General features: G+C 36.2%; 1 protein-coding gene across 1 annotated transcript in view; it reads right to left on the reverse strand.

Annotated features, from left to right (window-relative positions):
* Positions 1–12,803, reverse strand: part of Sycp2 (synaptonemal complex protein 2) — a 51,840-nt gene that overhangs the window by 20,967 nt on the left and 18,070 nt on the right. Inside the window, exons 18-26 of the mRNA XM_075962899.1 lie at positions 12,057–12,208; positions 9,856–9,925; positions 9,347–9,404; positions 8,753–8,883; positions 8,234–8,646; positions 2,863–2,990; positions 1,940–1,976; positions 510–574; positions 370–427 (exon numbers count right to left, since the gene is read on the reverse strand). Coding sequence (XP_075819014.1) covers positions 370–427; positions 510–574; positions 1,940–1,976; positions 2,863–2,990; positions 8,234–8,646; positions 8,753–8,883; positions 9,347–9,404; positions 9,856–9,925; positions 12,057–12,208 — 1,112 coding nt within the window. The remainder of the gene's footprint in view (positions 1–369; positions 428–509; positions 575–1,939; positions 1,977–2,862; positions 2,991–8,233; positions 8,647–8,752; positions 8,884–9,346; positions 9,405–9,855; positions 9,926–12,056; positions 12,209–12,803) is intronic.

Consider the following 12,803-nt stretch of genomic DNA (forward strand, 5'->3'; position numbering starts at 1 on the left):
GCAAAGAACTTAAATTGAGGTTTGCTCTTATTTAAGCAACAGGGAGGGCTTTGGTTTCTTTTGTTAATGGAACACCACATTTTTGGTGACTTAGAGTTTCTTATTAATACATTCAAATAGCACAGTTTTCTTTAAAGAACAAGTCTAAAGCAGTATAATGCCTCAGTTATTCATTTGTCTTATGTTTTTTTTTAAAAAAAATCAGGAGGAACACTACCTAGATATACCTATGCTTGCTATACCAATAAACCATTTAATATTTTAAACATTGTATCTCTATCTCAATATGGCATCTCAAATATAACTGCATTAACAGCTGCAAAATGACTACAGAAGAACTAAGAACTAAGTCAGTGATTTCCAGCTTACGCCAAGTTTTATGACAGGTTCATCAGTGCCATTCAAGCTGAAATTATATACATCATTCCTGGGGAAAACAAAAGACTACTGTTAGTATCAACTATATAAAGAAATTCAGTTTCTTCAAATAAACACTTAAGAAAACTTACAGCGGACATCTGGAAGTAACATTAACAAAAGTCGTCTTCAGTTTTCTGTAACTTTTTCTCTGAACCTTTTCAAAAATACAAAAGTTCACATAAAAACATTTAGATATGAGATTACTAACTGCATCAGACAAGTCACAAGTTTTAAATTGTGACACATTTCCTAGTTGTGCTCTCAGTAATATAAATCTAGCATTTTTAACATTTTTCTCAATAAAAAATGAGTCAATTGAATAAAAATTTCAAGAAAACCATTGTCTTCCAAAGATTTTTTTTATTGAGCTCTACATTTTTCTCTGCTCCCCTCTCTGCCTCTCCCCCTCCCCTCTCCCTTCAACCTTCTCCCACTGTCCCCATGTTCCTAATTTACTCAGGAGATCTTGTCTTTTTTTACTTCTCATGTAGATTAGATCTACATACATCTCTCTTAGGGTCCTCATTGTTGTCTAGGTTCTCTGAGATTGTGATTTGTGGACTTGTTTTCTTTGCTTTATGTTTAAAAAACACTTATGAGTGAGTACATGTGATAATTGTCTTAAAGGATAAGGAAAATGTGGTACATTTACACAATGGAGAATTCTTTTTAGAAGAAACTAGCAAGCCATTTTATGTCTTCACTTTGAAGAGACTAAAGTAGGTTTCTGAACAAGAACAGAACATGTATATTTTAAAAAGTAAACAAGCTAGTATTTAAATGTAATGAGAGGATTAGCACAAACATCCTATAAGGCAGAAAAAATTACACCAGAGTAGCAATAACAATAAGAATCAGAGATCAGATCCTTGATATTTGATAAAATAAGTAAACATGTAAACAACAAAAACTAAACAAATTATAAATGGTAAATCAAAGAGATCTGTATTTTAAGCCTGTGTAAATATTTTAACAAAAATCAAGATTTTAGTATTTGTCAGGACAAGATAGAATAAGCTAGGAAGACAGAACCACATCCACAGACAAGAGGCTGTGATAGACTGAATGTACACTAAAAATCATGGACCCAAAGGTGAATGTAGTAGGATCCATATTTGAAACTATTTTCGTGGTTTAGGGGATGCACCTAGTGCATTCTCAGGAATGGTAGGCAAGTGCTAGCCACCACTAAGGTGGTAATCTTAGTTGCCAACTTTTAAGACAAGGTCTCAGGAAAAGTCACCTAGGCAGGTCCTGTACTTGCAATCCCCCTGGCCTTAGCTTTCTGGGTAGCTGAAATTACTGGAGTGCACCATGTGGCTCAGCTTAAAAATAACATTTTCTTTGAAAAACAGAAAGTAACTTGTGACTAAATTTGTCAGTGTTATATGTTAGTGTTACAATTCATTTCAGTATTCTGTGACTTTAAATCTAATACCATTTTTATTAATATTTTAGTGCTTACAATCAAATATTAAGTATGACTATGTAGAGTTTGGTTAAGTTAAGTAGCACATACCTTATTGAATTGTAGGTCAGATTTCTTTGACAAATCACTATTAAAAAAGATACAGTATTTAAGGAGCACTTAATAACAGCAAAATATTCTTCATAAATACAATCAATATATACTAAAACATATTAACATTAACTATGCCAAAAAATGGCTACCAACACAAACCTAAAATGAAAACTCTTAATTAGTCTGATAGTTTTACAATCTCACAGTAAATTGTAACTATTACAGTAAAATCTAAGTTGTATCAATAATATAAAAGGAAGTGCTAAACACTGTAAAAGGTATAGTTATACAGGAAAATACTTTATTATTGTATAGGATTAGAGTGAATTGAAATGTGAATGAACATTCTCACAGCTCAAATTGTAATATTTTTAAAAGCTGATTCTTAAAATATCAAACAAGAATTATTAGTTAACACAGTTATTTCAGCTCAGACACACCCTGTACTTCATTAAGAAATGCATTTTTAGCACACTTAGCTTTAGTCATTACTAGGTTCCATAAATAAAAATCCTAAGATGTTTATATATTGCAGATTTCTCTCTGAATGCCACACTGTACTGTTTCATAATGTATGACACTTTATATAGTATAATACAGCACTGGAATGCTCTATGTTATATAATTTAAATAGCTACCATTGATAAAAGTTATTAGTAGGAAAATGTTATATGCAGGAAAATATTATTGTATAGGATTAGAGTGAATTGAAATGTGAATGAACAGTCTCACAGCTCATAAATCATAATATTTTTAAAAGCTGATTCTTAAAATATCAAACAAGAATCATTAGTTAACAGTTAACTAATTTCTACTAGAAAGTGACATTATCCAAAACATGTCCATAAAACATTTCCCATACTATGCAAGCCAATTTAGTTGCATCTGTCAAAAATACTTGTCTCAATTTATGAATATACCTGCCATTCAGAGATTCCTTTAATTTTCTTGTAGACTTCATGCCATCATTTGGGTTGTATCTCTTATTAATTTGGCTTATCAAGGATTCTGCTGCATCAGTAAATCCTTTCCCTTTTGACTTCTCTCTCTGAAACAATTATAAGTTACTTTAAAACTATTACCTAACTTTTAAGGGAAAATAAATGCTGAAAGAACGTTTAGGAAATCTGATTCTACAGAGACCTACAAAACAATGAGTGGTCAGAAATTATCTAAAGTCTAGACTTTATACAGCAATCAAAATCATTCCATATACAGAGAGCTATGTTGAATGCTTCTTACATATTTTTAAATATTATACATAAAAATAAAATACTTAAGGGAAAAGAGTTCTTTTGAAAAGATCAATAAAACTGGCAACATTACAGCAAAGTTAACTAAGGATTAAAACAAAAGGATGTAAATTGCTAACACCAGTAATAAAGAGGCCATCGCTTTTAATCACAAGCACATTAGGATAATTATTAAGCTCCATGTCCATAACACTGGTAACAAGATGGAATAATTCCCCGAATGATGCAATTTTTAAAAACTCAGGCAAAGAGAAATGGGATTATTTGAAAACACCTATATTTATGTATCCAATCAATGGTTAACCTTACAGAACAAAAGGCACCAGCAGACCCAGGTGGGTTTACTAGTGAGGCCATTTAAGAAAGAAATTATATAAATTTCTCCCTAATATATCCTAGAAGGCACAGAACAAAACATCACAAAAACAGGAAAACTAGCCAGTAGCTAGCAAATCAAATCCAATAATGTCAGAAAAAACTGCACACCAGAAACAAGTAGTACTTACTCCTGGTATGCAAGACTGTGTCAACTTTTAAAACTCAATGCCTATCATCTCTCACCTCAGCCTGAGGGAGGAAAGTCCTATCAACAGATACACATGAAGCATCTTAGGATGATTTAAAACTTAAATAAATAACCTCAGCAAATTAAGAAGAGAAGGGGATTTGCACATCTAGATATGACTCACATATTGTAGTGTACACATGAAACACCCTCCTGAAAGGCTCATGTGTTGAAGGCTTGGCCCCAGCTAGTGACACTCCTGAGAGTGGTGTTAACCTCATCAATGGATTACTTTATTGATAAGTTCATAGTTGAATGGGTTAGGAGGTAGGGGATGCCTTGATGTAAAAAGGAAATCACCCAGGGATAAACTTTTGATGGGTATAACTTTCCTTCCTCCTGCCTTCCTTTTTCGTTCTCCTTCTTGGCCACTATGAGGCAAATAGCTTTGTAATACCATGTGTTCTCTGCTTAAGAGACCACAGACTGTCTTTTAAACTATCTAGGAAGATAAGCCTCTACAAGTCTCTTCCTCAGGTATTTGGATCACAATGAAAGAAAAGTTAACATCTATTTAAAATAATTATGGAAGCTGAGACATGCATGACTCACAGTTAAGAGCACTAGTTGATCTTTCTGAGGACCTGGGTTCAGTTCAAAGCAAGCACATGGCACATCACAACCATGTATAAGCCTAGTTCCAGGGATTACACACCTTTTTCTGACCTTCAAGGACAGTGCATGTATGTGGTCATATTCATACATGCAGGCAAAATACTTAAAACACTTGTTTTTTAAAACTTCAAAATTACAAAACAAGTTATAGCTATCATCAAACTTAATGGTGAGAAGCTAGATCTTTTTTAATATGAGAAGATTTTACCTCTCATCGCTTGGTTTTAAAAATCATAATGGAGCTGATGAGGGAGGGGGACTTGATCAGGGAGGGGGAGGGAAATGGGAGGCGGTGGCGGGGAGGAGGCAGAAATCTTAATATATAAATCAAAAAAAGTCATAATGGAAGCCTAGATAACTCAACAATAAGCAATGAAAGAATTAAAATTTCATAGATAATCTTAATATTTAAAAAACTCCTAAAAATATACAATAAAACTCGTAAAAACTAACAAACAGTAAAGTAGAAAGATGCAAAATTAAAACAAAAGTCAATACTTACACAAGAGAAATACTACATGACTCTGATAAAAAAAATCCAAGAAAATCCAAAAGATATTCCATATACATTTTATAGAGTATTGTCAAAGTCGAGACTTAACTTCATGGCTTTAATGTAATCCCAGCTAGCTATTTTGTGTTAGAAATAAACTCAACCTCAAAAGCTAATGATAGCAATAGGCAAAAGGGAAAACCGACATTGCTTTATTTCCATATTGCTTTATTTCCAGACTATTAAAACTTGCAGTCCAGACAGGACTGAAATGCCAACACATGCAAAAGATCAATAACCACAGCATCAAGAACCTAGAATTAGATTCCCCTCAACACAAAATAGAGTGGGGAAAAAAAGACCAAAAACAAAAACCAGTTCAGAGGATTAGACAGTCTTTTTCACTAGTATCAGATCCAAAAGAAACTGGCTAACTGTGGTGCCTAAAGACCATGGTGGCCTCCAGGCTCAGTACTTGTGTCTTGTCTTAGCTCTTCTCACCCAAGCCTCTACCCTAAAACACTGCTGACATTTAGGCCATACACCCTTGGCCCACTCTCTTTGCTCTTTTTAAAGTCTTCTTTTTCTTCCTCTCTCACCCTCCTCCCCCTTTTCTCAAAGCCATGTTTGTTCTACCTCTTTCTCTTCCTGCTCTAAGACTTCCAGATGTCTCTGACTGTACTCTCCCTTGTATCTACAAATAAAACCTTCCCCTCCACCATACCTTGGGGCAGTCACAGTTTTGTCCTCACTATATATTATGCTAGAATACACTGAACAAGCATATAGTAAACAGAACCTTTGCTCCGCACAAACAGTTAAAATAGATGACAGACCTAATTTAAACCACAGAACAATAAAAGACGCCATGTAAGATAATCTACATGAATTGTGTTTGGCAGTTCCTTTTCATATAGAATCTTAACATGCCAAACACATAGAATGGCAAAAAAAAAAAAAATGAAAGCTCCTCTAAATCATGACTTTAAGAAATTTCAACTGAAAACCACTCCATACTAAAACGAAAATCCCTGATAGCACTAAGTTACTAGCAAGCATGTAGCATAATTCTAATTGCTGCTACAGATGCAAACTAATACTATTGCTTTAGAAGACTTTTTGACAAACTCTAAATATGCGAACAATGTGATCCAGTCATCAGGAATAGGTAGAAAAAACAAGAATTCTTCAACAATGGAAAAAATTCAATCTCTTGATGGTATAAAAGCACAACAATGTATAATGCAAATCTTAATATAAACTATAGACATGAATTAATAATGCCACATCTCTATAAAGTGTACCATTTAAGATGTTATTAAAGGGAAATGGAAACAAGAGTATGAGAAATCTCTCTTACTCATTCACTGTAACCACAAAACGTTTCCTAAATGAGTGTCTAGGAAAATTGCTGAAAAATTAAGACTACAAAGAATTATCACCACTGTATTTGAGAATTTTTTTTTAATTTCACATTTTAACCACAGTTCTCCCTCCTCCCTCTCCACCTGCTCCCACTGGCTTTCCCCCAACCCACACCCCTCCCCATTCACTCCTCCCAAAAGGGTAAGAGCTCCCAGGGGGAGTCTGGCACATTAAGTTGAGACAGAACTAAGCCCCTTCCCCCTGCATTAAGGCTGAGTGAGCAAGGCATCCCACCACAGGGAATGGGTTGCAATGAGCTAGCTCATGCACCAGGGGCTACAGCCTGGTCCTACTGACTGGGACACCTGGAAACAACCTGGATGCTGCTCAACTGAAGAATGGATAAAGAAAATATGGTACATTGACAAAATGGAGTTATCACTCAGCTTTAAAAAACAATGATATTATGAAATTTGCAGGCAAATGAATGGAACTAGAAAAAACCATCCTGAATGAATGTAACCCATACTCAGAAAGACAAACATGGTATGAACTCACTCATGAAAAGGAAAGGGTAACCAGGCTACAATCCACAGACTCAGAGAGGCTAGGTAACAAGGAGGACCCTAAGAGGGACACATGGATCACTCTGGGAAGAGAAATTTTGAGATTTCCTGGATAAACTGGGGGTGAAGGAGGGTGGTAGAGGGGAGGGGATGGGGGATGACAACACAAGGGAATGTGATAGTCGAGGAGGGGAGGGGTAAAGTGGGAGAGCAATGAAAGAGATATCTTGATAGAGAGCCACTATGGGTTTAGGAAGAAACCTGGTGCTAGGAAATTCCCAAGAATCTACAAGACGATGCCAGTTAAGACTCCTAGCAATAGTGGAGAGGGAGCCTGAACTGGCCTTCCCCAGTAATCAGATTGTGAATTTCCCAACTGTCATCACAGAGCCTTCATCCAGTAACTGATGGTACCGATGCTGAGATCCACAACCGAGTACCAGACCAAACTCTGGGAATCCAGTCAAAGAGAGGGAAGAGGGAAAATGCAAGCAAGGGAGGTCAAGATCATGATGGAGAAAACTCATGAACTTTAACAGCAGCTGTGGAGCCTCCATGGGACTGAACAGTTGTGAAGATAAGTTAGTTTTTAAAATTCTAACAGTACTTAAATAGCTAAGGTCTGTTCATTTTATATTTCTTTCTGGGTTCAACTCTATGTATTTAAAAACTAATAAAAAGTATGTTAATCATTTTAAAGACTGTGTTTTTATAAATAAAGGAAGTTATCACTATCCCTTCTTGACAGAAGATGTGTTACCGGCTTAATAAAATGTGACAAAACAATCTCCCTGAAAACAGTGTATGACTTCAGATCTTCCAGAACAGGAGAGCCTTGAGTCTTACTGAATTACAGAGGTGCTATTGTTCTGTGCGGATCTAATAAACAGAAGGCAGTCAGACAGATGACTATAGGAGACTGATCCACCACAGAAAGGGTAGGAAATGCTGTGTAACGACACAGGAAAGAGTGCTATTAGGAAAAAAATAGCAAGCTGATTTAAAGAAACCTAACTTAGAAAATATGTTATGTTACATTTTTGACATTATAATAAATACTTGAGAGAACTTAAAAGAGTAAGAGTTATGTTTTTTCCTCATGATTTCAGAGACTGTAGTTTACAGTCCCTTTGGCCTTGTCACTTTAGGCATGAGGTAAGGCTGAAAATCATGGCCACTCATAGGAAAGCAGCATTGTGAAACACTAATTCAATTTACACTTTCAGAGGGATAGAGAAAAAAGAAATCAAGGGTTGTTTTATTCACACATACTTACATGCTTGTTCCAGGGGGCTGTGTTAGGAGGTAAATGAGGAACTTAAGGAAGCATCTAGGAACTGAATTATCCATGTCAAGTCTATAGCAATATGTTAAGACTCTGTTAACAGTAAGCACTCTATGGGTGTGTAAGAAATGAATACAGCCAACACTCACCACTGGCATTTCTTTTAGTGCACATGAGTTAAGTTCAGAAGTCAGTTCTTTCCTTGATTTTGTACTTCTCATGCTTTTTCTAGAAGGGCTTTTATCACAAAGAGTAGCATCCACATCTTTTGACAATACACATGTCTTCTTATAGATGAGTGATTCTTCAGTTTTCTTATTTAGGAGTACTGATTTATAAGTAGTTTCAGATTCAATATGCCAATCACTCTGCTTAGTGTTTTCAGTATTTTTCTTTTGTGAATGTTTAGAATGATTTTGTTCTTGATTGTTTCTTTCACAAACTTCTGCTTCATCTGAATTGTTACACTTGAATACATCTTTCTTGTATTTTACCCTATGTGTTTCTTCAGAATCACCATCAAGTGATTTTTGTTTAGTGTATTTTTTGTTGACATCAGTGTCTACTAGAAGAATAAGAAAGTCTTTTAGAATGAGTTAATAGGTAATATCTAAACTTTATTGTGTTTCCCTGAGCACTACTGCATTAACAGATAAGACTATTTTCACCTTGGGTAAAAGTGTATCCTGGTAAAGTACGAGCTCTCTGGTTATTGCAGAGTTTGATGGTTGTTACAGGTGTCCAACATGCCCATTTGGAGTGTGCTGTATTTTTAGAGATGTCCATAACACCAGGTAATCTAGAAAAAATAGTATTTTTCAGTATATTATCAAATACAAGTGCATGACTCTTTTTAAGACATTATGTTTATATACAGTCAATGTTTTTTGAGAACATTGTTAAATGTGGTAAAACTTATAGCATGTGAAATTATATAACTGATAAGATTAAAAATACTAGAAAAGTATCATGATGTCACTACACTGCTATATTCCTAAATACATCTTTCATATCCTAATCTTATTGTAAATTTAAACTAAGGTAAACTTTCCATACTAGTACTGCAAAGATCTTACAGCTCCTTCATATGGAAAGAATAAGACAGCTTCTTTCTTATTGTTCCATCATAGCTATCAATAAATGTTATGACTGACATTGCATTCTAATAACAGAAAGGCCTTTCTTTCAAATCTGTTAAATTTAATTCACCCAAAATAATATGAATACATGCTAAGGGGTCTGATAGATTCTCTTATACTCACGCAGACTCATCTACTTTCTTCACTGCATATACATCAGAAAAGTTGTCCTCAATTTCATCTAAATAAAACAAAACCATAATAGTCACTTTTTCATGCAGTTAGAAGAATGAAGTGTGAATATAATCCTATATAAGTGGACATTTGAGGTAAGAATACATAGATTATGCTCTCCTCCCTCTCTGACTCAAAACTTCCCAGGAGCAGAGGTTATATAGTCTATTTTCTCATCACACTGACATTTCTTTATATAATGTCAGCAGTTATTATAAACTTATTTCCAAATTAATGAAAGCCACTGGGGCTAAGAAGACTAAAAAGGCTCACTTGTTCTTTTTCACTCCCACCCATCTGCATGGTCACACATGCACACATGTATACATACACAATTGCATGCACACAGACGTGTATGTGCACACTTGTATACACATGCATGTGTGCATGCATACACTTTTGCAGCTGCACTCACAGTGACTAAAATTAATCTTAAATTAATCCACAAAAGTACTTACTGAAATTTTGGTCTAGGGATTCATTGTCTTCATTTTCTTTGTTTTCTACAACTTTAGTAGTTCTGTCATGCTATCAACAGAGGAAACATATGTAAATACACATTAAGATATTATATGAATTCAGCGTTTTAAAGACCATTAAGGTTTGGAGAAAATGTAAGGTTGCCTCTGTATGAAAATTAGGTGGTATACATTTCATGAACATTATGCACACACTCTAAGACCATCATTGCCTTATCTTGAAATGCACTAAAGCCCAGCTCTCACTGTAGACATGAAGACACGAGAGCCCACAACTCTCACTGGAGACATGAAGACACGAGAGCCCACAACCCTCACTGGAGACATGAAGACACGAGAGCCCACAACCCTCACTGGAGACATGAAGACACGAGAGCCCACAACCCTCACTGGAGACATGAAGACATGAGAGCCCACAACCCTCACTGGAGACATGAAGACAGAAGAGCCCACAACCCTCACTGGAGACATGAAGACATGAGAGCCCACAACCCTCACTGGAGACATGAAGACAGAAGAGCCCACAACCCTCACTGGAGACATGAAGACATGAGAGCCCACAACCCTCACTGGAGACATGAAGACAGAAGAGCCCACAACCCTCACTGGAGACATGAAGACAGAAGAGCCCACAACCCTCACTGGAGACATGAAGACAGAAGAGCCCACAACCCTCACTGGAGACATGAAGACAGAAGAGCCCACAACCCTCACTGGAGACATGAAGACATGAGAGCCCACAACCCTCACTGGAGACATGAAGACAGAAGAGCCCACAACCCTCACTGGAGACATGAAGACATGAGAGCCCACAACCCTCACTGGAGACATGAAGACAGAAGAGCCCACAACCCTCACTGGAGACATGAAGACATGAGAGCCCACAACCCTCACTGGAGACATGAAGACAGAAGAGCCCACAACCCTCACTGGAGACATGAAGACAGAAGAGCCCACAACCCTCACTGGAGACATGAAGACAGAAGAGCCCACAACCCTCACTGGAGACATGAAGACAGAAGAGCCCACAACCCTCACTGGAGACATGAAGACATGAGAGCCCACAACCCTCACTGGAGACATGAAGACAGAAGAGCCCACAACCCTCACTGGAGACATGAAGACATGAGAGCCCACAACCCTCACTGGAGACATGAAGACAGAAGAGCCCACAACCCTCACTGGAGACATGAAGACAGAAGAGCCCACAACCCTCACTGGAGACATGAAGACAGAAGAGCCCACAAATTTTCTAAACTCATCTCAGAGTTACTACACTTAAGACTAATGATGATTTCTGAAATCTCCACGTATATCTGTCTTGTTGCTGTTGACTTCATACCCTATTCTCTTTTACTAAAGTACAAAGAGCTGAAACTTATTAAAATTTAAATGCTCATTAAAATTTTTTGAGCACTTTCCAGGTAATTCTTTTCCCAAATCAATATTTCTTCCTATAGCCACAGATTCATCCTAGATCAAGATTAAAAACAATCCAACAAACAAAACCCTAACATCACTATCAGCAAAGTACATTGCCTAGATGCTGATATTTTACCTTGCCCTTAGTTGTCCTCTTTGGGATGCCAGTCATCACACAATACTCAGAACCATGCCACAAAATTAGAAAAATAGTGACTTTATTAACAAACACTTATACTACACTATTTAAACCATTACTTTGACAATAGCTTGTAATTTATTCAACTCTTAAGGCCATTCATCTTTCTGCACACACTAATTTAATAGCTTTCATCTTTGGAGCTAGGCTCCTGTTTCTTCATTGGGTTCTTACTGCATCCTATGCGTTCATCTGAGGATGCTTATGCTTTAACCATAAGGCAGTCGTATTAATCCGTCTAACCCCATGCTAGACTTTCAGACACTTAAAGACACTCCACTACAATCTCACATTCTGTATTAGTCTTCTCACAGCAGACACAAGTTTGTATAATAAAAGAATGACAGAAACTTCCTTTTTCTTAGTAATATGTGAAGTTTCAGGTACAGTGAAACAGGCACTTCAGAATTTTAATGAAAGCACATGCCAGAAGAATCCTTTCAAAGATTATTTAGAAAAACATGTCATTTTCTAAATATTGTACTTGGAAAAGAAGGAAGCTCAGTATAAATTTCTAAAATAACTTGTTAAAATTTATTTGAACACAAAGTATCCTTACTTTGTCTCTAACATTCCATCTGTTTCTTCCATCAGATTGTCTAGATTTGAGTGACACAGCACAATCCACTTCTTTTTCTGATGTTTTAGAAACATCAGCTTTTTCAGCAGAAGTTATTGCTTGCAGTGGTGCCCTACTTCTTTGGGGCGTTGCTAAAGGAACAAAGATAACACAGCTATTTTTCCTGCTGTTACAGAGGTACTTTCAGATGAAGGTAAGAGGTGGAAGTTCTCAGGACGTTCCTAGGTTTCTGGCAACAACTAAGTGGACACTATGCCATTTAATACAAGGAGAAAAAAACATCAGGAAAGATAAAGAATTATTAAATCAGAAACTACTCATTTGAGAAATCTGTCATGCACAGGGCTGTTACCCAGAGTGTAACAAGATTTTTATTTTTGGACTTGAAGCTTATTAAGTTGTCATCAGAGCAACTACTACTAGAATGTGCCAGGTACTATATGTCAATATTTTACAACATTATTTGTTGCATGAATGGTTTTTATGTAATCCTGTACCCAAACTGATGAGGTATTTTGGCTCCACTGGTTGGAAAATAAATTGATTCTGAATTTAGAGGATACTGTGTGTCAAGTACAAAGCTGGTAGTAAAGAACTAAATCCAAGAAACCTTATGACTCCAACACGGTTTCTAATCACTATATTATAATGCCTTCTGCTTAAATTATGATAATTAACAGAATATTAATATTTTAATATTTAAGTCAATACCTTTTCTTCTAAGAT

The sequence above is a fragment of the Microtus pennsylvanicus genome, chromosome 2, assembly GCF_037038515.1.
Source record: "Microtus pennsylvanicus isolate mMicPen1 chromosome 2, mMicPen1.hap1, whole genome shotgun sequence".
NCBI classification, from domain to species: domain Eukaryota; kingdom Metazoa; phylum Chordata; class Mammalia; order Rodentia; family Cricetidae; genus Microtus; species Microtus pennsylvanicus.